The sequence below is a fragment of the Megalobrama amblycephala genome, linkage group LG4, assembly GCF_018812025.1.
Source record: "Megalobrama amblycephala isolate DHTTF-2021 linkage group LG4, ASM1881202v1, whole genome shotgun sequence".
In the NCBI taxonomy this organism is placed as follows: Eukaryota; Metazoa; Chordata; class Actinopteri; order Cypriniformes; family Xenocyprididae; genus Megalobrama; species Megalobrama amblycephala.
The window spans coordinates 1087750-1112567 of record NC_063047.1 but is presented as its reverse complement, the minus strand read 5'-3'; the positions used below and the strand labels follow the sequence as shown (position 1 = coordinate 1112567).

The window sequence follows — 24818 nt, the reverse complement described above, 5'->3', positions numbered from 1 at the left end:
AAGTCTTTCCCGAAGAGATTCGTGGCTTCACGGTTGAAATGTTCAATATGTACACCAATGCCACTTCTAGAGAGGCGAGGGCGTCAACGTAACTGAACGATCTACAACTCGTCCTTTTCGCCCTGCTCGTCGCCCTCTTCTGGTGGCAGGCCACCCACGCTGCCATACAGCTTGCTCACGATGGGCTGCATGACCTCCTCCAGCTCCTTCTTCTTGGCCTGGATGTCTTTGAGTTCTGCTTCCTGATGAGACTCCAACCACTTGATCTTTCTCTTCACTGCCTTCTCGATGGCTTCTTTATCTTCAGATGACAGTTTGCCGCCGAGCTGCTTCTTGTCACTGATCTGGTTCTTCAGAGAGTAGGCGTAGCTCTCCAGCTCGTTGCGGGCTTCAATGCGCTCCTTCAGATTCTTGTCCTTGTTTGCGAAGTGCTTAGCTTCGTTCACCATGCGCTCAATGTCTTTGGGTGTCGAGCGTTTACGGTCATTGTTGATGGTGATCTTGTTCTTTTTCCCTGTGCTTACGTCCTCGGCTGTGACATGGAGTATGGAGTTCGCATTGATGCTGAATGCCACCCTGATCTGAGGGACGCCGCGGGGTGCGGGAGGGATGCCGGTCAGGTCAAAGGTTCCCAGAAGGAGGTTATCCTTGGTCAGGGGATGCTCACCTGGAAACAGGCAGAGAGTGAGAACCAGAACTGACTCCATTCTGAAGATTAAAGGAACACTCCACTTTATTTGAAAATAGGCTAATTTTCCAACCCTAGAGTTAAATAGTTGAGTTTTACCGTTTACTAATCCATTCAGCCGATCTCCAGGTCTGGCGGTACCACTTTTAGCATAGCATAGTTCAATGAATCTGATTAGACCGTTAGCATCTCACTCAAAAATGACCAAAGAGTTTTGATATTTCTCCTATTTAAAACTTGACTCTTCTGTAGTTACATCTTTTACTAAAACCGACGGAAAATGAAAAGTTGTGATTTTCTAGGCCGATATAGCTACGAACTATACTCTCATTCCGGCGTAATAATCAAAGAATTTTGCTGCCATACCACAGCTGCAGCAGGCGCAATGATATTACGCAGCACCTCTCACAAATGTCTCCATGGTTGCAAGACACGCTCCCTGTGCAAACAAGGTCACAGGCGCTGCATAATATCACAATATCGCAACTTTTTATTTTCCGTCGGTCTTAGTACAAGATGTAACTACAGAAGAATTGAGTTTTAAATCTTTGGTCATTTTTGAGTGAGATGCTAACGGTCTAATCAGATTCAATGAACTATGCTAAGGTATGCTAAAAGTGGTACCGCTAGACCCGGAGATCGGCTAAAAAAAAAGCCTATTTTCAAAAAAAAGTGGAGTGTTCCTTTAAGCACAGCTTATGAAATGGCCTAAAGTGTAGCAAAACGTATATATGTTTGTGATTTTCCACAATGTCAGCTACCACGGCCATTTTCAAGTGTAATTCAATAAGATACAGTCAGTTTTGATGCTAAAATCATTGGCTTACCTTCATAAACTTTGATGGTCACGGTTGGCTGGTTGTCAGAAGCGGTGGAGAACATCTTGTAATTCTTGGTGGGCACAACAGTGTTTCTGGGAATAAGCTGGGTCATCACTCCTCCAGCGGTCTCAATACCCAGGGTCAAAGGGCACACGTCCAGAAGCACCAGGTCACCTGATCAACAAAATTTAGTCATTAATCAGGAGTTGACTAATGCCGAGTTCAGACTGCACGATTTTCAAAGTAGTCGGGTCACTGTTCTTTTCACACTGCATGACTATCTTGGCCAGCATTCAGTCGCTGCTGTGTTCAAACTGCACGATGGATCGGCGACAGAAGGTTTCACACTGCATGACTTTACAATAGGAAGAATCGCAGACAACTCTGTCTGACACGCAAACTACATTTCACAACCAAACACACTCGAGACGTGACAAGGAAACAACACAATCTCACGTGAGACTGGCCCTGCGTCTCAATCAGCTCCCTAGCTCCCTAGGTCGTGAATCAGTATATAATGAAAGTGAATGTGGCTGATACCCTGATCAGTGCCCAACTACTGAACTAGGGAGCTGATTGAGACACACGGTGGGATTATTATTAAAAATAGTAGCCTGCAAGAAGCTTGAAATACGAATACAGTTGGAGCTAAATATATAACTTTGAAATGTGCTGCTGTTGCTGATGGTCAAGCAAATATTTGTGCTTTGTTTCTGTTTGATAGACTTGTAGTAATGTTTATGTGTACGAACTGCTTCATGCTTGCTGATATTGTGGTCTATAACTCCTCCCTGAACTCCCCGCTGCTCTGTATCTTGCTCTCTCATTGGCTGTCGGTCATCGCCGATGTAGTTTTCAGTCAGAACACTTTTCACACAGCAGAATTATGAATTGCCGACAGGTCCAGATATTTAGCATGCCAAATATCTCACGGGCGTCGGCTAATCATCTGTGATTCTCTCATTCACACTGCGTGATTGTCACTCGCGTGGACGAGCACCGATTTGCCTGTGATTTCGGGCACTTGTCGGCGATTTCTCAAAACCTGTCGGCGAGCCAAAATCGGGGCTAAAATCGTGCAGTCTGAACTCGGCTTAAGGCAAAATCACAATAAGGATTATAATAAATTTTGAGATCATGTTTATTAAACACAATTAATTGTTAACTTTGGAAGCATCATGATTTAAAAAAAAAAATTGTCTTTCTAACCGTTGATTTCCTTGAGCATTAAATATAATTTACTATGAAAAAATAAAAGTATACTCTACCAGTCAAAAGTTTGGACACGGTAAGATTTTTAATGTTTTTAAAAGACGTTTTGTCTTCTCACCAAGGCTGCATTAATTTAATTAAAAATACAGTAAAAACAGTAATATTGTGAAATATTATTACAATTTAAAATAACTGTTTTCTGTTTGAATATATTTTATAAAGTAATGTATCCCAGTGATCAAAGCTGAATTTTCAGCATCATTACTCCAGTCTTCAGTGTCACATGATCCTTCAGAATCATTCTAATATGCTGATCTGCTGCTCAATAAACATTTATGATTATTATCAATGTTGAAAACAGTTGTGTTTTTTCAGGATTCCTTGATGAATAGAAAGTTCAAAAGAACAGCATTTATCTGAAATACAAAGTTTTTGTAACATACATTACCATTTAAAAGTTTGGGGGTCAGTAAAAATTTATTTAAATTTTTTTGAAAAGAAAGAAATCAATACTTTTATTCAGCAAGGACACATTAAATTGATCAAAAGTGACAGTAATGTTACAAACGATTACATTTAAAATAAACACTGTTCTTTTGAACTTTCTATTCTATTCATTCATTCCAATAATATTTCACAATATTACTGTTTTTACTGTATTTTTAATTAAATAAATGCAGCCTTGGTGAGCAGACGAAACTTCTTTTAAAAACATTAAAATCTTACCGTGTCCAAACTTTTGACTGGTAGTGTATATATATATATATATATATATATATATATATATATATATATAAAACTTTGTTACTATATGCTTATTTCATGATATATTTAATATTATATAACAACTTAAAATATTTGTATATAATCTTTTTAACTTGATTATTTTGTTGTCATAATCGTTGGAAGCTGGTGCCTTCACACCAGACACAAATGAAGCATTAAGCGCGAGTGATTTACATGTTAAGTCAATGCAAAGATGCGATAGACATCCTGCAGCGCAATTCGTGTAAATGGTGAGTTGAAAAATCTGAATAGAGCGAGCGGAGGCAGAAACCCGAAACAAAAATGGAGGACAAAATCATCGTCGCTGTATGTGGATACCCGGACCTGTACAATACATCTTCATACTTTTATAGAAACAGGAATAAAAAATATCTTTGTGGTGAGAAGGGCGGGCGAGAGCCGTGAGGGAACGGCGCGAGGCCAGTGACACGAGTGATAATGAGTTCCACCTGTGAGGCACACCAGCCTTGAGTCTCTCACAGAGGAGGAGCCATCGCTGGCCGCCAGGAGGTGGTCGAGGATCGGGCCGTCCACTGAGCGTCCAGTGCCATCGCATGGAACCGCAAGGAAGAGCCTCTCGGCAGGCTGAGGACCGAGCGGCAGTGTGTCTGGGAACCGGACCCAGAATTTTTTTTTTCTTTTTCCTCTCTCCCCTCTCTCGTCCTGTCACTCCCCTTGCTTCTGTCTCCTTTCTCTCGTCTCGTCTGTCCTTACCCCCAGGTGCTGCGGCCGCCGAGACAGGCCCCCGGGGGGAGTAAGCGAGGATATATAGTGAGGATATATATATATATATATATATATATATATATATATATATATATACACACGTATTGAGACTACAAGCTAGCTAAAGCCGACAAATTGAGCTTATTCGCCGTATTTTACAACTACTTTCCCACTGACGAGTTGATGTGTTTATTCATAGAGTCTGAGGGACACATATTTTAAAGGAGAGGGCGAGCCTCTCTTGTGACGTGAATTTGCGTCTGTTGTGAAGTGAATTTCACGCGCGAATAAAGTGAGTAAACTCAAAATGTTTAAGCATCCAACAATGCGCGAATAGCGAGATTTACTCACACAAGTCGCGACTGGTCTGAACGCCCCATAAATGGTAATTCATTCATTGTCCTTCATTAGGAGCTTCTGGATGTGGAGACGGACTCACCGGTGTATTGTCTTGACAGAACTCCGGCATGAACGGCGGCTCCGTATGCCACGGCCTCTATGGGGTTGATTCCTCTGGAAGGCTCTTTGCCGTTGAAGAACTCTTTCACCAGCTGCTGGATCTTGGGGATTCGAGTGGAGCCACCGACCAAGACAATCTCATCGATGTCAGACTTCTTTAGGCCAGAATCTTCCAGAACCTTCTGCACTGGTTTCATGGTGGAGTGGAACAAATCCTGCGAAGGGCAAATGCAAAAAAACACAGGTTATTTTAGTATTGTTAATACAATATCATGTATTTATTAGGCGTGTAACGGTACTTGTATTCGTCCGAACCATACAGTATGGACATCGAAAACAGTCAGTCACAACAGGAAAAAGAGCAGAAGAAGAACAGTGCATATGCACATGACTTGAGCGCTTGAAAACAAAGTCCACTAGGTAGTGCACACGTGTTGAATGCATCTTTCTGTGCTCACAGAAAAACCTACTTTGAAAGTCTTGCGCTCACAACTGTGCATGAAACGGAGCGGAACGCAGAAAATCAAGGATACGAGGGTTGGGCTTAAGCTGCGAATTTTTAAATATTGTTTAAGTGGAGAAAATTATAACACTCCTAATGCACAAGTTTTATTTTTCATTTTCATTCCATTTATTTTGTAATTTTATAACTTGGGATGCTTGTTTAATACACTATAGGAGGCTGTACTGTACCAACTAGGGGACAAAATGTGGGGACTAGGTGGAGCAAACTGTGATTTGCACTACTGTCTGTTCAAAATAAAAATAAGAAACCTGTCTTGAGAAAGCCAAAATATTTTTTTACAATTTAAACTTATTAGTACTAGTGCCTGCCTTTGGCAAAGCATCACTATTGTTCTCTTGCATACTTATTGTTATTCTACACAAACCTTTGGCGCGCTACTCCTCATGCAGTGTTTGTCATAGACCCATGGTTAACACTTTACAATAAGGTTCAATAGTTTACATTAGTTAACTACATTAGTTAACATTAACTAATAATGAACTGCATTTATACATCATTCATTAATCTTTATTAATGTTAATTTTGACATTTACAAATACATAATTAAAATATTGTTAACATTAGTTAATGCACTGTGAACTAACATGAACAAACAATGAACAAATTTATTTTCATTAACTAACTTCAATGAAGATTAGTAAATACAGTAACAAATGTATTGCTCATGGTTAGTTCATGTTAGTTAATACATTAACTAATGTTTAACTAATGAACCTTATTGTAAATTGTTACCGACCCATGAATGAGGTGTCAAATCGTGCGGCTTATTGAGGAGAGGTGTGCTGTGGCTTTTATAAGCGATCGGTGTATGATGTTCAACTGACAAAATTTGTGAATATCAGAGGAGTATGTAATTCTTGTTAAAATCAGTTATTTATATTTGTATGAAAAACCCTGCATTATATTTTGTGTATTTGCCCAACTTTGTCATGCACTCTCGCCAAAATACTGGTGGCTTGGCAATAAAACCAACATATTGTTTGCCTATTTAAGATTGTTAATATTATTAGAGAAGAGTTGTTTGAGGTTAGCTTATAGTTGTAACTTATAGGCCTAACTCTAACTGTACTTCTGTATTAAAAACTTGCAACTCAACCTTATAGAAAGCAGTCAGACTTAATTCAAGGAAAGATATTCATCTAAAAAAGATGTTCACATTTTGTGCGAACCGGCCCTTATACTAATGAAACTTGAGGCTCGACTGAGATACAGACTTATAAATTCAGACTTTTCAGACTAATCTGACCATGTTCATGCGGTACATGAGAGCCATGTGGCGCATACATTTCATGAACGCAGAGGTTGTACTTTTAACGCGTCTCACGATCTGTTTGAAATAATTTTTTTATTAGTATTTTTATTAAGTGATAGATACAACATCATTTTAGTGTTAATGATTTCTAGCCTTGAACGCAAGCTGATCCTGTCCGTGGCTGCTTTCAGACTATGAGGTGGATGAGGATGAAGAGAAAATGGTAACACTTTACAATAAGGTTCATTAGTTAAACACAAGTTTATGTATTAACTAACATGAACTATCCATGAGCAATACTGTTACAGTTGTTAGTAGAGAAGAGAGCACAGACACAGACTTCAATGTAAAATGGGTTTAATCACCAAAACAGAGCTACTACACAACACTAAGCAAACAATAGAACAGATAGGGAGTGCAAGGAGTAAGTCCAACTTAAAGGGAGTGCTAAAGACAATATACAGGAGTCCGGTACAGGCGTGACTGTAACATTACCTCCCCCTCCCTGTAGGTGCGTCCTCTCGCCTAAGACGTAACAATGGGGAGGGGGGGGTGGGCGCCCTGGTCTCCAGGGTGGGTCTAGGAGCTCAGGCCATTGTGGCGGGTCATGAGTCTTGGGCGGCTATGGCGGGTCAGCGGCCGTGGCGGGTCTGGAGACGAGGGTGGTCGTGGTGGGTCTGGAGACGTGGGTGGCCATTGCGGATCAGGAGACGTGGGTGGCCATGGCGGTTCCTGAGACCCACCCACATGTGTTCCACCCACATGTTCCCCACCCACGGGTACATGCACCCCCCCCCCCAAAAAAATTTTTTTTCGGAAGTTTAATGGGGGCCAGGTAGGGCTCGTGGAATGGAGTGGGCTTGTGGGCTGGAGCTGATTCATGGAAGGCTGGAGAGGGCACGTGGAAGGCTGGAGCGGGGACAGGCGTGACTGACTGTAACATTACCTCCCCCTCACTGGTAGGCGTGTCCTCACGCCTAAGATGTAACAATTTTGCATTGACAAATGTGATTTTTGATTTGTCTGACAATTATCTCATGAAATTTGGCACAAAGTGATAAGCCACAAGACTGAGATGCTCCTTTTAAACCCAATCACGATAGTCTGACTCACCTGCTTATTGAGGACTGTTTCAAAACAGTTTAACTTGGATGTTCTATAAAATTTTCACTTTTATTATGCTTCTGTCCCAACTATTTTGGAGTGTGTTGCAGCCATCAAAATTTGTTTATATTTACAAAATAGATTTAAGTTGGTCAGTGAAAACATTTTTTCTTTGCAATCGAGGGAAAGATGAATGCGGCCAAGTACAGGGATATCCTGGACGAAAACCTTCTACAGAGTGCTCAGGACCTCAGACTGGGCCGAAGGTTTACCTTCCAACAAGACAATGACCCTAAGCACACAGCTAAAATAACAAAGGACTGGTTTCACAACAACTCCGTGACTGTTCTTGAATGGCCCAGCCAGAGCCCTGACTTAAACCCAATTGAGCATCTCTGGAGAGACCTAAAAATGGCTGTCCACCAACGTTTACCATCCAACCTGACAGAACTGGAGAGGATCTGCAAGGAGGAATGGCAGAGGATCCCCAAATCCAGGTGTGAAAAACTTGCTGCATCTTTCCCAAAAAGACTCATGGCTGTATTAGATCAAAAGGATGCTTCTACTAAATAGTGAGAAAAGGGTCTGAATACTTAGGAGCATGTGATATTTCAGTTTTTCTTTTTTAATAAAATTGCAAAAATGTCAACAATTCTGTGTTGTTCTGTCAATATGGGGTGCTGTGTGTACATTAATGAGGAATAAATGAACTTAAATGATTTTAGCAAATGGCTGCAATATAACAAAGAGTGAAAAATTTAAGGGGGTCTGAATACTTTCCGTACCCACTGTATAATATATATATATATATATATATATATATATATATATATATATATATATATATATATATATATGAATAATTTAATACAATAAATTAAAAATAAAACCAAAATAAAAGAATTCTTTATTTCAGTCTTTTTATATTTATTTTAATTATTTTTTATTTATTTTAAATTTCTAAATTTTTAGTTTTTAATATTTCAATTTAGTTTCATTTTTATTTTAGTTTTAGTAATGTAGTACTTAAGTAAAAATGAATAAAACATAATATAATTATTAAAAAACTATAAAGGAAAATTAAAAATAGAAATAAAATAAGTCTTTATATTTTAATATTATTTTTTACATTTCTTTTAGTTCTGATAGTTGTTTTTACTTTCTTTTAGTACCTAAATAGAAATGAACTAAATGGAAACTAAAAAACTAAAAGGAATTTTATCCTTCTTTTTATTTCAATTTTAATTTGATTTTTTAAAAATATTTCCATTTACTTTATTCATTTTTATTTTAGTTTTAGTAATTTAGTACCTAAGTAAAATTAATAAACTAAATTGAAATATTAAAAAACTAAAAGGAAATTAACAATAAAACTGAAATAAAATAAAATAAACATTAGATGAGAAAGCTTAGACTTATTTCAGTTTTATTTCTATTAATGAATATGTATTTTTTTTTTAAGAAAAGAAAACAGTTTTCATTTCTATTAATGCTACAGATGTGTCTGCTCTCACCATGTTGAGCTCCTCAAACTTGGCGCGGGTCAGAGTTTCAGAGAAGTCTTCGCCCTTGAAGAAGGATTCAATCTCGATTTGGACCTGGTGCTGGTCGGACAGGGCACTCTTAGCCCTCTCCACCTCACGACGCAGCTTCTGCACGGCACGGTTGTTCTTGCGCACGTCCTTCCCAGTTTTCTTCTTGTACAGCTCGATGAAGTGCTCCATGATGCGCTGGTCGAAATCTATCCCACCCAGGTGAGTGTCTCCGTTGGTGGCCACCACCTTGAACACACCATTGTCGATGTTCAGCAGGGACACGTCAAAGGTGCCGCCGCCCAGATCGAGCACCAGGATGTTCATCTCACCGTCCTTCTTGTCCAGACCATAAGCAATGGCGGCAGCAGTTCTGTGAAGAGCAAAAAAAAACGTCCATCAGGGTTACAATCATTGAGAACTAAAAAAACATTTGTTACTTGAAATTGAATAAATCTGAGCTATATTTTTATTTTAATATTTAAATATTTAATATTAGTTTAACTTGGAGTACAAAAATAACAAAATAATATTAACTACATACATATTGAAAATAATTGTGACAAATGTCTAGGTTACTATTGAAATCTCCATTCCCTAAAGGAAGGAAACAGAGATGTTACGTCAATACTGACGGAATGGGATCTTGCCTGGAAGCCCAATCACCTCCAAGTGGTACAAAACAAGCCAATGGGAATTGGGTAGTGAGATTTACATGCCGTGCCACACCCACCCGGCACATCCGGGTATCCAGACTCCTAAGAGGCGAACAGGTGCATTCCGCCTGTGCATTCCCAAATCGGCTACAAATCAGCTGGACCACCTGGGGGTGGAGGCTCCATTCCCCCAGGAGTGTGAGCATTCGAGAGAGCGTGTTGGCCGCATGATTGAGCTCGCCCAGGATGTTAATGGCACGTAGTGACCTGAGCCGCTGCTGACTCCAGAGGAGGAGACCATCCTGATGGTTGATATGTTGTCTGTCTGGACCAGTACATGCAGCAACGTTCGAAACCAGCGCAGGGAATGGAGTACTGCAAGCAACTCGAGGCAATTGATATGCCACTGCAGTTGGTGTCCTGTCCAGGAGCCCAAAGCAGCATGCCTTTTGCATACGGCACCCCAGCCAGTGAAGAAGGCATCTGTTGTGACAACAACATGCCTGGACACTTGTACTAGGGGCACCCCGACCCGTAGAAAAGCAAGGCCCGACCACGGGCTGAATGTATGATGACAGCTCGGTGTAATGACCACACGAAGCGTGCCATGGCTGCCCACCTCGGGGCTCAGCTGTGTAGCCAGTGCTGAAGCGGTCTCATATGCAACAATCTGAGTGGCCTGACTGCGGCTGCGGATGCAATATGCCCCAGGAGCCTCTGAAATTGCTTCACTGGAACCTCTGTTTTCCGCGAACGTATTCAGGCAGTTCAGCACTGACTGCATGTGCTCGCTGGTGAGGCACGCTGTCATGTTGACTGGTGAGTCCAACTTTACGTCAAGAAAAGAGATGCTCTGCACAGGGGAGAGCTTGTTCTTTTCCCAGTTGGACCGAAGCCCCAACTGGCAGCTTGCACTCTTGAAAGGTGACTGGAAATGAGAGCAATCGGAATCAACCATTCGGCTCCAAAGCAAAAGTATGAATGAAGTATGAACTATTTATTTCAGCTAGTTGTCAGTAAAACATTCAAATTTTTTTTAGTTTAACTTGAAGAACTAAAATAACTAAAAATCAAAGTGCCACGATAACGATTCGAGAGTACAGTTATAGCTCTTTTCATGTATTCACGATGTTGAATTGTGTCATGTTCATCAAAATAAAACTGATAAAAAAGGTAGACCCCAGTTCATAGGTATTTAAATAGTATTGATAGTTTTCACGTGATGTCACGCCCTGAGGGGAATGCCCCCCTGTTGGGTAAAACAAGTCTTTCCTCCATTGGCCACTAGTCATTTTTACCAGGTTTGTAGTAAGATCTAATGTAGTAAGACAGCAATATTAAAAGACCAAATTCAGTATACACCTTATTGATTATGCATACTTTGTACCAGCAAAAAAACAAAGAACATAGAATATTAATGCAACACAAGGTTTCTCATTAAGCATTTTTTTTCCATTGAAAACCATTAAAAGAAAATGCGTTATGTTTATATTCTGGGCTCATCTGCTCACTTGTATATAGTATGCATCATCAAAAGGGTTAAACTGGAATTAATCATTTAATATCACTCTTTAAGTACAATTTTCAGCTCCTCCCTGCCTGTACGAGGCAGCTCTCACCGATCAGTTGCACCCAGCCGCAGCTTATGTTGAACACACCTATTGGTTTGTCTTGTCATGTGATACTCTGCTCTGTTCTCTGTTTTTTGATTGTTCATTGCTTTCAGGTGTGTCTTATGTCATTAGTCTTTGTGTATAAATATTGCACTCATGTTACCATTGGATCTTGTCTAGTTTTGTTCCCTGTAATCCACTTTTGGTGAGTTTCTATTTCTGTTCAAGTTTAGTTCATGTTGGACTACCGGTTATGTCTGGTTGCTGAGCAGTCACGCTTCTCAAAGCTCTCTGATTATCCATTTTTAAAAAACATTTTATTTAGACCCGATAACCCAAAGCTACGCTTTCTTTTCTTTTCTTCGCTCTAGGATCTAGGATGCTCAATGAATATTGCAATCTTGTAAATATTTATGGCCCTAATACAGATGAACTAACATTTTTTCATAATCTTTTCTTAATTCTGTCCTCTCTTCAAGGCAACTTAATAGTTGCTGGTGACTTTAATTGTACCTTAGAGCCTAACTTGGACCAGTCCACAGGAATTGATACCTCGTATTCTTAAAAGCAGGAACATAATTAATCAAGGACCTTAATTTAAGTGATGTCTGGATGTTCTGGCCCTCCATTCCTCCTCCTGTTTCTGCCTCCATTCCACCTCCCACTTGGACCTCTGTATAGGGGGGGGGGGGGGGGGGGTTCTAAAAGCATGAAATTAATCATGCTTTTAGAAACTATTATCAAGATCTTTATACATTGACACATCCTGTAAAAACCCATCTCTATAAAACATTTATGGACGAATTTATATTCCTGCTATCTGTGGTAGATTCCAAAACACTGGATCAACCAATTGAAGAGGCAGACTTGAGTGCAGCCATTAATTGTATGAGTAGTGGGAAAGCTCCAGGCCCAATGGCCTGCCTATAGACTTTTACAACATTTTTCATAACAAATTAATAACCCCAATGATTGATATGATTAATGAATCTATCAGCAATGAAGAACTTACTTTTTCCTTGCGTTCAGCCTATATAACTTTAATTCCTAAGCCAGGGAAAAATCCTACAAAATGTGCCTCCTACAGACCTAATAGTCTTTTGAATTCAGACACCAAGATAATTGCCAAAGTTTTAGCCAGCAGACTTGATAAGTTTTTACCATTATTGTTTGATCCTAAATAAAATGACTTTGTAAAGGGTAGACAAGCCTTTCATAATATGCGTGTTAAATATTATACATGTTAAAAAAGGAGCCTTTCCCTAGATGCTGAGAAGGCTTTTGATAGGGTGGAGTGGGCCTATCTTTTTGATACCCTTTCCTGCTTTGGTATTGGTCCTTATTTTAGAAAATGGGTTAAAATTCTATATTAAAATCCCACAGCTGAGGTATTGACTAATATAATCTTTAAACCATTTCTGCTTTATCGAGGTACACGTAAAGGTTGCTATTGAACCTTTAGCTATTGCAGTACGAAGAAATAATGATATAGAAAATAAACTGGCATTAAATGCTGATGATATTATATTATTTTTTTATCTAACTTAAGCACTTCTGTCCCTTCTTTACTGAGCCTAATTAAAACTAAAATTTTTTCAGGTTATAAAGTGAATGAGTCAAAATCCATGATCTTATTTCTTAAAGAATCAGAGTGTCTTACATCTCCCATCCAGTCCCCCTTTAAAAATGCTCAGGAAAGTTTTAAATATCTTGGTATTTGTCACATTTACTGCTTCCTTCCTTTCCCCACCAGAGGTCTCTGTTTCACCATTAAGACTTTTTTATTGCACACATGCAGTCACTTCACTCTGGACTACATTTCCCACAATTCCCCAGCTAGCCACTGATCACACTCACACCTTTTTCCTATCAGGAACCCTTTATAAGCTGCACTCCCTCAGATACACTTTTCTGAGTATTATTTTGGTTTTGTTTGTATCCTGTGTTTTTTTCTCGTTGGCTCTGTGTTTTTCCCTGTTGGCTTATTTCCTAGTAGATGTCACAGTTCCCGTGTTCCCCGGACTCCATTTCCCATGATCCTCCTGTTCTCCACACCTGCACTCACTTCCCTCGTCATCTCCCCATCATCACTGATCATCATCACCTGGACTCCCTCGTCAGCACTCCCCATATAATGGACTCACTCCCTTCACTCCCTGTCCGTTCTCTGTTTGTGTTATATGCTAGTTTGGTGTACTCTGCCTTTGTTTACATTAAAGTATTATATGTTTGTGGAAATCCGTGATCTGCCTCATCTCTACACCACCAGCTGTAACAGAAGAACAGACCTTTAAAACGCCTGGATTTCCACAACATGGATGGATTCTCGGTCTTCCAGGCTCCAACTTCTCCCATGCCTCCCACAACAACTCTGTCTGCTGGCGATCGCCTCATCGGGCTTCTACAGGTGGGTCATTCGCTGGATAGGTATGTGGAGGAGTTCGTTGAGCTCGCTTCACTGTCTGACTGGCCTGAGGCTTATTTAATCTCCTTGTTTCTGGATGGACTAGATAATGACACTATCCGTTTTGGTGAACCCAATTATCGCTTCTCCTTAAGCGAAACTATCAATTCCATTTTATGGTTAAATGGCTCCAAATTCTTTGTTGATTGGATTCAGGATGAGTGTTTATCTCCAGTCCATCCAGAAACACGGTTGGCCAGGCCAGTCAGTCAGCCTCCGTCTTCCTCCGCATATCCCTCCAGCGAACTTCCTGCCTGTCCCACAGTGGACCCACACTCCTCCGCTGGGTCCAGAAAGCGGAGGAGGAGGAAGCAAGCCGCTCCAGTCTCTCCAGAGCCCACTCCAGCCAATGAATCTACTCCTGAGCCCGCTCCAGCCACTGAGTCCACTCCAGAGCCCGCTTCAGCCAGTGAATCCACTCCAAAGCCCGCTCCAGCCAGTGAATCCACTCCTGACCCCGCTCCAGCCAGTGAGTCCACTCCAGAGCCCGCTTCAGCCAGTGAATCCACTCCAAAGCCCGCTCCCGTCCCTACGGGTATTCTAATTGTATTTGAGGGGATGGACTGGCCCTCAGCTCCAGTCTCCGCCGAGCTACTATCTCCAGTCTCCGCCGAGCTACTATCTCCAGTCTCCGCTGAGCTACTATCTCCAGTCTCCGCCGAGCTACTATCTCCAGTCTCCGCCGAGCTATTATCTCCAGTCTCCGCTGAGCGAGTCTCTCCAGTCTCCGCCGAGCAAGCAGCGCCAGTCTCCGCCGAGCAAGCAGCGCCAGTCTCCGCCGAGCAAGCAGCGCCAGTCTCCGCCGAGCAAGCAGCGCCAGTCTCCGCCGCCGAGCCAGTATCTCCAGCCTCCGCCGCCGAGCCAGTGCCTGTGGGTGGGGAACTCCTGGGCGGGGTTTCGGGGTTGCCAGAGCCCACCAGGGCTCCAGACCCACAATGGCCGCCCAAGGACATTGACCCACAGTGGCAGCCCTCATCTCCTGACCCGCCATGGCCGCCTTCGGCTCCTGACCCGCCATGGCCGCCTTCGGCTCCTGACCCGCCATGGCACATGGATCCGCCCTGGAGACCTCCACTCCAGTCCACTCATCCCCCGGCACCTGCATGAGGTCTCCAGGGCGCCCACTCCCCCTCCCGGTTATTCTATTTACGGCGCTAGGACGCGCCTACCGGGAGGGGGAGGTACTGTCACAGTTCCCGTGTTCCCCGGACTCCATTTCCCATGATCCTCCTGTTCTCCACACCTGCACTCACTTCCCTCGTCATCTCCCCATCATCACTGATCATCATCACCTGGACTCCCTCGTCAGCACTCCCCATATAATGGACTCACTCCCTTCACTCCCTGTCCGTTCTCTGTTTGTGTTATATGCTAGTTTGGTGTACTCTGCCTTTGTTTACATTAAAGTATTATATGTTTGTGGAAATCTGTGATCTGCCTCATCTCTACACCACCAGCTGTAACAGTAGATGTCTTTCCGTGTTCTGCCTTGCCTATCTGTGTTTTTGATTCAGGGACTCACTCCTTGTTTTTGCTCATTTGCTGCCTGCCCTGACCATTGCCTGTATTTTTGACTACTCCTTGCCTTGTTTCTTCTGATTCTGTTTTCTGGTGTTTGACATACTGCCTTTTTGACTTCGCTCTCTTTTAATAAAGCTTACTTTTGGATCTACAACCCTTTCATCTCGATCGCCATCGTTACAGTATTAATATTACCCCAGACCTAAACAATTTGGTTTCCTGCGATTATAATTATTAACTGAATCAATCAATAAAGGGTCATCCTTACCAATTTCTCAGATTGGACGTATCAATATATTAAAAATGAATGTTCTCCTGACATTTTTGTACTTATTTCAATCAATTCCCCTACCCTCTCCACATAATTTTTTCAGTAATATGAGGAAGATTTTCACAAATTTCATCTGGGCAAATCAGCGTCCTAGGTTGGGGCTCTCTCTTTTGTATTCAGCAGTTGCCTAGTCTTAAGTGGTATTACTGGGCATCTCAATTTAGAGCAACAATGTTTTGGTTTACAAATGAAAATACTACCCCGGTTGCGGATTGAGGTGAACAGAACTGGTCCTTTACCACTAAATTTGTATTTGAACTCTGGTCCCCTGCCCAAATTGAAAAAAGCCACTTCTATTCCTTTTGCTAAAAATACTATCGTCGTATGGTATGATGTTTTGAAACATCTTGGCGAGATTCCACAATTATCACAGTTTATCACAGTTTATCACAGTCCAAAGCCCAAGTCTGGTGGTCCCGGAAATGATCCCACTGTCCCCGTTGCTGCCTGTTATGGGAGTCGCCATCTGGTGTTTGTGGGCCGCATACACTTCCGTCAAGGCGGTGGTGTCTGCCACAGCCCTGCTAGAAGTGGTGATGTCCGTTGATGAAAACTCTGCTTGCCCTGTCCCGCCGTTGCACCACAACGCTTTGCACCATGGTCCAGGTTCACCTAGGCTCCATGGCCTATTGCTCCATGGCCCAGGTCCTCCAGTGCTCCACAGCCCAGGTCCAACATTGCACCAGGACCTTCTGCTCCACGGCCCTGGTCCACCAAGACTCCATGGTCCACTGCTCCATGGCCCAAGTCCACCATTGTTCCATGGCCTATTGCTCCATGGCCCAGGTCTTCCAGTGGTCCACAGCCCAGATCCACCATTGCACCAGGACCTTCTGCTTCATGGCCCTGGTCTGCCACTGCTCCATGGCCCACTGCTCCACAGTCCAGGTCCTCCAGTGCTCCACGGCCCCAGTCCACCACTGCACCAGGACCTTCTGCTCCACAGCCCAGGTCCACCATAACTCCACTGCCCAGCTCCACCAATGCGCCATGACCCCACTGCTCCACGGTCCAGGCCCACCAATGCTCCAAGCTCCAGGCTCCCCATTGTTCCACAGCCTAGGTCTGCCATTGCCCCAAAGTCCAGGCTTGCCCTTAGAGGCGGGGGGATGTGTCATCACCATTGGTTTTGGGTCTTGTTTCATATTTATGATTTTATGTCTTTTATTTTGTAGTTTTTGGTGGTTGTTTGTTCTGTGCTTCCCTTGCTCTTCATGTGCTCACTTAGTTAATGTGTCATATGCTGATTGGCTTATTATCATGTCATGTGGTTATGAGTTCATGTTTTTATTGGTGTGTCTTATCATGTGATGCTCTGTTCTCATTGGTTCATTGTTCATTGCTTTCATGTGTGTCTTATGTCATTAATCTTTGTGAATAAATAGCCCTTATATTACCATTGTATCTTGTCTAGCTTTGTTCCCTGTAATCTGCTGTTGGTGAGTTTGTTTCTGTTCAAGTTTAGTCCATGTTATTTTAAGTCAAGCCAAGCCAAGTCTCACTTTGTCAAGTCTTTTGTTTATTTTGTATCTGTTCATGTTTTCAATAACTGCACATGGGTTAATTTCAACTCACCTTCAGTGGACTTCCATTACAAACAACAATTACTAAACTTTTAACTAAAATTAAAATATATTTAAACATTTTCATTTTATTTTAGCTAGTTATCAATGCAAAATTTCTAATTCTACGCTAAAGAAAATAATCTGTTTTACAACAATATAATAACAAGCTTCTTACGGCTCGTTGATGATCCTCATGATGTTCAGACCAGCGATGGTTCCTGCGTCTTTGGTGGCCTGGCGCTGGGCATCGCTGAAATAAGCGGGCACAGTGACCACAGCATGTGTGACCTTTAAAAAGAGCAGAACTGAATTAGATGGAGTTTCACTGTGACGCAACTGACAGCAGCTGTTGGCCTCAATGTTTTCTTTGTGTTGAAATCAACTTTACCTTCTGTCCCAGGTAAGCCTCTGCAGTTTCCTTCATTTTAGTCAGAATCATTGCAGAGATTTCCTCAGGGGCAAAAGTCTTCATTTGGCCTGATCCAATATTCAGCTGGATGTGAGGCTTGTTGTTCTTCTCAGTTACCTGGAAGAGACAAAGCAAGTGTTTATCATTCCCCATTGAAGACAAACGGATGCAGAGCTCTAGCACAATACAGGTTCTCAGACGGGTGTACCTTAAAGGGAAAGTATTTAATGTCCTGCTGCATGGAGGAGTCACCCCATGTGCGGCCGATCAAACGCTTGGTATTAAAGACGGTGTTCTCAGGGTTGGAGGTCAGCTGGTTCTTCGCAGCGTCTCCAATGAGACGCTCTCCATCAGCAGTGAAAGCCACATATGATGGAGTGATGCGGTTTCCCTGGTCATTGGCGATGATCTCAACACGGCCGTTCTTGAACACTCCAACACTGATAAAAAAAAAATGGTACAAGTACACATTAATAATGTTTATATTAAGTACAAGAGAGAAAATGATTTAAAGCTGAGCATGTATGCATGTAGGTATAGCCAGGTGAAAAAAGTACATTTCTATAATGTACTTAAAGTGCTCTATTTTCGTGCACTAATTTTGTACTTAATATACAAAACATTCATCTTTAGTACTTCTTAAGATCATCTTAAGAACATCTAAGTGTACTCAACTGTGCTATTTTGAGACAGCACGAAATATGAACTTAAATGTGCTTTTAATATACTATCTCTGTATTTAAAAAAAAATAGTACATTTGAACCCATAGTGTACTACAAGTGGTAACTAAATATAGTATATATATGTGTGTGTGTGTGTGTGTGTATACACACTTATGCACACACATTTATTTTGTTGGTTTTTAAATAAAATATATATATAAAAATAAATTTATTAAATTTATCAATAAAACATTTATCAATTTTAATGACCCTGCTTATGAAATCAAACTCATTCTCACCAGGAGTAGGTTGTCCCGAGGTCTATTCCAATCACTGTCCCAACACGTGCATTCTTCTTATCCTCTTCGGCAAACTCGCTCTTGAACTCTCTAACAGTGGCGCCTGCAGCTGTCCTGTGGCTGTACACACTGTGCGTACTGTGCGTACTGTGCGTACCATGAGAGGGCGTTAATTAATGCCATTTTTATTTTTTACATAATTTTAAATTGATTATTAAAATCTATCTGCATACACTCATGACATATTAAGAGAGCAAGAGAGAAGGAGAATACATAAAGGTGTGCATTTGTGTGTTGTAAAGTCAAACGTATGTATGTGTGTCCATGGGTGAGTGTGGGGGATATGGGTGAAAAGAAATCTGATTGGCTAGTATAGTTTTGCCGTTATTTTCCACACATGAAAACGTCTCAGGTTACGTATGTAACCATGGTTCCCTGAGAACAGGGAACGAGACTGTGCATTTGCCAGAACGCTATGGGGAACGTCACGTAACCCAGGGGTCAGAAAGCAACTATCCAAAAACTCCAATCCCTATTGGCCGGCGACAGCCTATGACATCATATGGCGTGAGGAGCGCCTAGAGAAACAGAAGACATCCATCATCTTGAGGGACTGTTCTGCAGGCAGGCCGAAGCATGGCACTTCCCCATAGCGTTCTGGCAAACGAAGAGTCTCGTTCCCTGTTCTCAGGGAACCATGGTTACATACGTAACCTGAGACGTTTCCTTTCGAAAGGGAACTTCTACTCTGCGTTTGCCAGAACACTATGGGGAATGATATACCCATGCCTTCATGCCTGAGGAGAGTGCATGCCAAAAATATGGCTGACAAACGTCGAGCAGTTTCGAAGGAAACACTTAGCAACTCACCCTCGGGTCACAACAGGCTGTCAGTGACAGCATTCCCTATGGCCAACAGCCCAAGCTGAGCCTACAGAAGGCCTTCCTCTATAGAGAGAGAAGGCCTAATAAGGCTGCTAGAGCATCTGAGACCAACTTTTCCACAGACAAAGTGGTCTCTTCTAGGGAATGATGTCAGGGAACTGAAGGGAATGCCCGCATGATAATCTACCCACCACAATCCAACGAGCAGTGTACTCAGTAAAAGCACCTTTTTACTCTTTCAAGCAAGAGGAGTACAACATATGCCAACACATAGTCGAGGAAGGCCCGTGCGGGCCTATCACCTCAACAGACACGTGGCATCAGCTCGTGGCAGTGTTCTTAGGGACCGAAGAATGATAAATAACTGAGACAAAGGAGGTTAAATATCACCTGGGCCCCTGGCCAACTAGAAGTGTATAAAAGGGTTCTCAGAGAGAAATACACATCAACATATACCAATATGTTGCAACAAGGCGGCCCATAGGGCCTAGCAACCTTAGACATATGGCATAAGTCCAGTGGCCATCTCTAGGAGCATGTAATAGATCCACCTTAGACATCTAGGTGGCTATTAGCTCAACTAGATTGATCAGAGGAGGCAGATGCAGTTTAAACCAAACCTCAGTAAGGTTTCACCACCGCATACACCCTGAGGGGCTAGCCACTCAACTACTCAGAAAAAGCACCATAAAATTCTCATAGCGAGAAGAGTACGCAGCTGAACTCTACACCGGAGACCTTAGTAAACATATGGCATCAGCAAGTGGCTGCCATAACCAAACCACCCAAAAACCATGTATTTACTACTGAAACTTTTTCAGAAGAAATACATAGAACGCTGCCACCCAACGTGAGCAGGCCTGATTACGGCCTATCCATTGAACTGGGGTGTGGCCTTTTTAAGGTGGTCATGTTTTTTTTTTTTTTCAAAGCATCCTACCAACAAATCAACTAAAAAGGAGGCCTAGAGGGGCCTATAATTTCAGTAACAAATGGCGTTCAGCAACTGTAGAGTAAAAACACAGACTCTGCGCTAGAAGCCCTGATACAGGGGAGCACAAACCAGCCGAGGTCTGAACCTCAGGAGGAGGCCTCATGGAAGCCTACAACCCATGATCAGCTTAGGGAGCTAAGCACTATTACACAAACAACCCTAAGAGGGAAGCACAAAGCTCAACCTAACAGGTAGACCATACTGTGGGCACATAATCACTGAAACCACATACTCCGAGAAAGGCCTGCTTAAGGCCTACTCAACAGAGGTGGGGAGTGGCTGATGGTGGTATTGGATTCACAAGCATCTTGCCAGTATGTCAGCTAAAAAGGAGGCCTATAGGGCCTACAATCTCAGCAACAAGTGGCATTCAGCCCATTTGTCCATATAACACACACTGTGCCAACATGTAAACTAAAGAGGATGCCTTATTAGGGCCTACCATAGTAAACACGTGGCATCAGCCAGTCCAAGACCACATCAACCATCAGGCCATGCATTCAGTGGAAAACCTTGCACTACTGAGAGAAGGAATGCATATTACTCTGCCATACTCCACGAGAGGGCTGCTTAAGGCCTACTCAACAGAGGTGGGGTGTGGCCGATGGTGGTATAGGATCTCGGATTCGCAGGCATCCTGCCAACAAGTCAGCTAAAAAAGGAGGCCCCGCTGGGCCTACAATCTCAGCAACAAGTGGCGTTCAGCCTGTTTGCAGAATAAAACACAAACCGTGCCAGCATGTGAACTAGAAAGGAGGCCTGTTGGGGCCTACCATTCCAATGACACGTGGCTTCAGCTCGTGAAACACTGTAAACTATGTGAGCAAACTATGATCAGCTAACAACACTTGTTAGAAATACAATTGCTAACTAGAAGGAGGCTAATTAACCATAAGAGCCTACACTCAAAGTTATATGCAATATAGCTGTTAACAAGATCACAAAAAAGGGAGCTAATAGAAACCAGCTTTTCTCAAAAAGTGGTTCTATTCTACCCTGAGTATGCAATCCAACAGGTGATGCACTCAGTTACACCAATAAACCTACAAATGGGGAATATTAGGTCACCAATATCTCCAACAGTAGCTACATGAAAAAGCCTGCTATTATGAGAACAGGTGCTAACCTATGGCAGCATAAGTAAGCTCACATATAATGTAGGGCAAAAGTCTAGAACTTCAAAGCAAACACCACGCTTTGATGTATATGCTATTTTCAAAGAGGAAAATAATTATCTCCCTACAGATTTTCAAATCTGTACTGAGCCATAGAGGACGAATGCTAAACATTAGCAACGTCAACTCAAACTTGATAAAAGAAAACAAGTAGCTCAAACACATTTTCCATAGCATAAAAGTTCTAGGAATTGGGGCCTAGCACACACAGCATGACTTATCTACGCAAAGATAAGGGCCTACCACCTGAGATAACAGCATCAGGGAGTCTAAAAAACAGTCTACAACCTAGCTGTTAAACTCAACAACTGCACCTACATAGCAAGGGGATAATGGGCATATGGCCTAACAACTCCCTCGGGAGGAGGCCAGAACTAGGAACTATACAACCTGACAAGGGATAGTATACATAGGGTTTTATGTAAATAACACACCTAACCTAGCTCTAGCCTGGCCGCTAAGCTACGGGCCTTCTTACAGGGCCACAAGCCAAGTGAAGCCTGGGTTTCACCTCCACATCTCATGGATAAGAGAAAGAAAGTGAAGCTCACAAGCAAACAATGTCAGGCGGCCGATTAGGGCCGACCTAAACATAAATATTAACTGAAGTGACGAGTGCTAACTCAAACTACTCTAGAAAACAGCAGATGAGAAGCTACTCTAAGCAGATGGCTAAGAGGTGGCCATTTTGCGGCCTGCGCAACATATGCTCTAGCCAGCCTATCAACTTCAGTTTTGACTATATGCTCAGAAAATTATACAGGAAAATAAGGTCTTATTTTAAACACATAAAATATAGACCCTCCTGCGGCTCAGAAAGGAATGGAAAGTCATGGAAGCTGCCGCATTAATGGACAGGAAGGAACCGCTCGTGGCCCCTTTCTTAACGCGCTCTCACGGCAGCTGCAGCCCGCCGAGAAGCGCGTCCCAAACACACAGCAGCTTGCATACACCAGCCAGAGGAGCGCTTTCCGCAGGACGCGATGACGTCAAACATGAACGTCATCGTCATCCACTCGTTCTCGCCAGCCACGGGGAAGTTAGAGGGAGAGAATACAATTCTCTCAAACCTCCCAACGAGCTCATCTGCGAGCCCTATGACTGCAGTCACCGTTTTGCCTCAGCACAAACGAGCCAGAATCACCAGGCACAGATGCAGACAGCTCTTCCCTCAGGAAGAGTGTCAAACGAGAACGGAGCGTCCCGATAGGGAGACGCTCGCAGTAAACAACAGACAAAGACACAGACAGCGCCCTCAAGCACTGTCTATGCGCGCTCCTCTCCAGACAGAAAAATGTGTACATCAAGTGTCAAACCCTGGGACACGGATAAACACACTCTCTAGAAAGTTTGTAAGGCATATATAAAAACCCTACCGGAGTCGATATAGTCGCAATCAGACAGAACAGGACCGAAAGACGATGAGATGTTTCTCCAGGCGCTCCTTTATATGTCCGGGTCGCGCCATATGATGTCATAGCCTGTCGCCGGCCAATAGGGATTGGAGTTTTTGGATAGTTGCTTTCAGACACCTGGGTCACGTGACGTTCTGGCAAACGCAGAGTAGAAGTTCCCTTTCAAAAGGGAAATGACGTTACAGATAGTTAATGTTTAAAAACAGGATTAAAATGAGTAAACGCTCTCTAAAACAGCTAAATTTGACTGAAACATTTGCAAAATGGCCTAAAACTGTAGGGATGGAGAAATGAAGCCTCTTAAATCTTTGAAGCTTTTCTCTAAATGTTTCGGGAAAGGTTTCTGGTTTCCAAATATCAAGAGTGTCGAAAACAGCGCCATCTTGTGGCAGGTAAAATTTACAGCACCCATAAACCTGAGTGCGCAGATCCATTGTTTTATCCATTAAGCACAAACAAAAGCCTGACGGCGCTAAATGTGTTTATTTCAATAATATAATTAACATATTAAAGTTTGGCAATAGATGAAATGGATCAACAAAAACAATAATTATAATAATAATGCTAATGCATACTGAGTTGTTTGAGGCAAGTAAATTGTGCTATTATTTTATTGTAAATGCTGTTTATATGACAGAACATATGATGATGTAGTATAGGCTACAGGCTTATATATTTAAAATGTTTAGTAAATGGACTTGAACTTCCATATAGTAGGCCTAGTGGTCTGGGTTCAAACATTCTGACACGCAAAGTGAAGTATTCACTTGACTGGAAAAAATGCGAGGCTTCGTTTCTCTGAAAACAATACGCACATCGGGACAAAACTGCTCAGAGACAACGTAAAACCACTAAATATTCCTTACCTAGGTAGCGGTTCTTTAACAAAGTATAAGTACACAAATATGCTGCCGACCACCAGCGAAAACAGGCATTCAAGGGGTTGCATTTTGGCGTAGATCTTGTGTCAAATTTTCGCTGATTTCTGTAAAGAATATATTAATGTCCGAGGTTAGGCTAGGTACATAATGCAGTAAACTTCACTCACTGGTTGGAAAGTTTACTATAATCAAACAATACTGTCAGCGTTGGTGGCTGTATAAAGCGCACAATGAAGGAGATCTATTCAGAGGACTTAATGTAATAACCAAAACAATAAACAGGAGAATAAACATAGGAGAAACATACCACACAACATTAACAAAGAACAGACAGAAACTGAGGGCTTAAATAAAAGGTAAACAGAGGACTTAACAAGATTATTTAACTAGACACACCAGAAGTGAGGACACTAAATCAAATCAGTAACCTAGAAAACAAACAAATGGAGAACGGAGGAGAACTGAACTACTTAACAAACTCAAAGAATAACAAAGAAATTTAAACATGAACAGGAAGGAGAAACAGATAAAAAACTAACTCTAAACGTGACAGTACGCCCCCTCCCAAAAAGGTGTGTCCTAACGCCATTAGAAGATAGTCCAACAGAGTCAAACGGAAGCTTGGGAGGAAGCCATGGAGCAAACAAAAGTTCAAGGGGTTGGAGGATGGGTGCCCTGGAGGCTGATCAGAGGTGGTTTGAGATAAATAGGAAGCCACCAGGGTGGCACGAGCAGTTCAGGGGACCATGGCGGCGCTGGCAGTTCAGGGGTCCGGGACGGAGCCGACAGTTCTCAGAGCCAGGGCGAAGCTGACAGTTCAGGGGGGGCCTCCTTGGCTGTA

The 24818-nt window shown here is 42.4% G+C and overlaps 1 protein-coding gene across 1 annotated transcript; it reads right to left on the bottom strand.

Moving 5' to 3' along the window:
- On the bottom strand, nt 1–22985 carry LOC125266026 (endoplasmic reticulum chaperone BiP-like). Its single transcript, XM_048186513.1, has 9 exons — nt 22801–22985; nt 18628–18774; nt 17874–18105; nt 17645–17782; nt 17432–17544; nt 9089–9479; nt 4673–4907; nt 1516–1683; nt 1–667 (listed from the first exon to the last, which is right to left on the bottom strand). Exons 1-9 carry the CDS (start codon nt 22983–22985, stop codon nt 102–104), a joined length of 2175 nt encoding a protein of 724 aa, XP_048042470.1. The 3' UTR covers nt 1–101.
- Nucleotides 22986–24818: the final 1833 nt, after the last annotated feature.

What these genes read in the sequence shown, in the direction of transcription:
- LOC125266026 (XM_048186513.1), bottom strand. Translation starts at nt 22,985, where the DNA reads ATGTACACATTTTTCTGTCTGGAGAGGAGCGCGCATAGACAGTGCTTG. An exon ending in TCTGGCTCGTTTGTGCTGAG is followed by an intron (nt 18,775 to 22,800) that starts GCAAAACGGTGA and finishes TGGTACGCACAG; the next exon opens with TACGCACAGTACGCACAGTG. An exon ending in GACCATCAAAGTTTATGAAG is followed by an intron (nt 668 to 1,515) that starts GTAAGCCAATGA and finishes GCCTGTTTCCAG; the next exon opens with GTGAGCATCCCCTGACCAAG.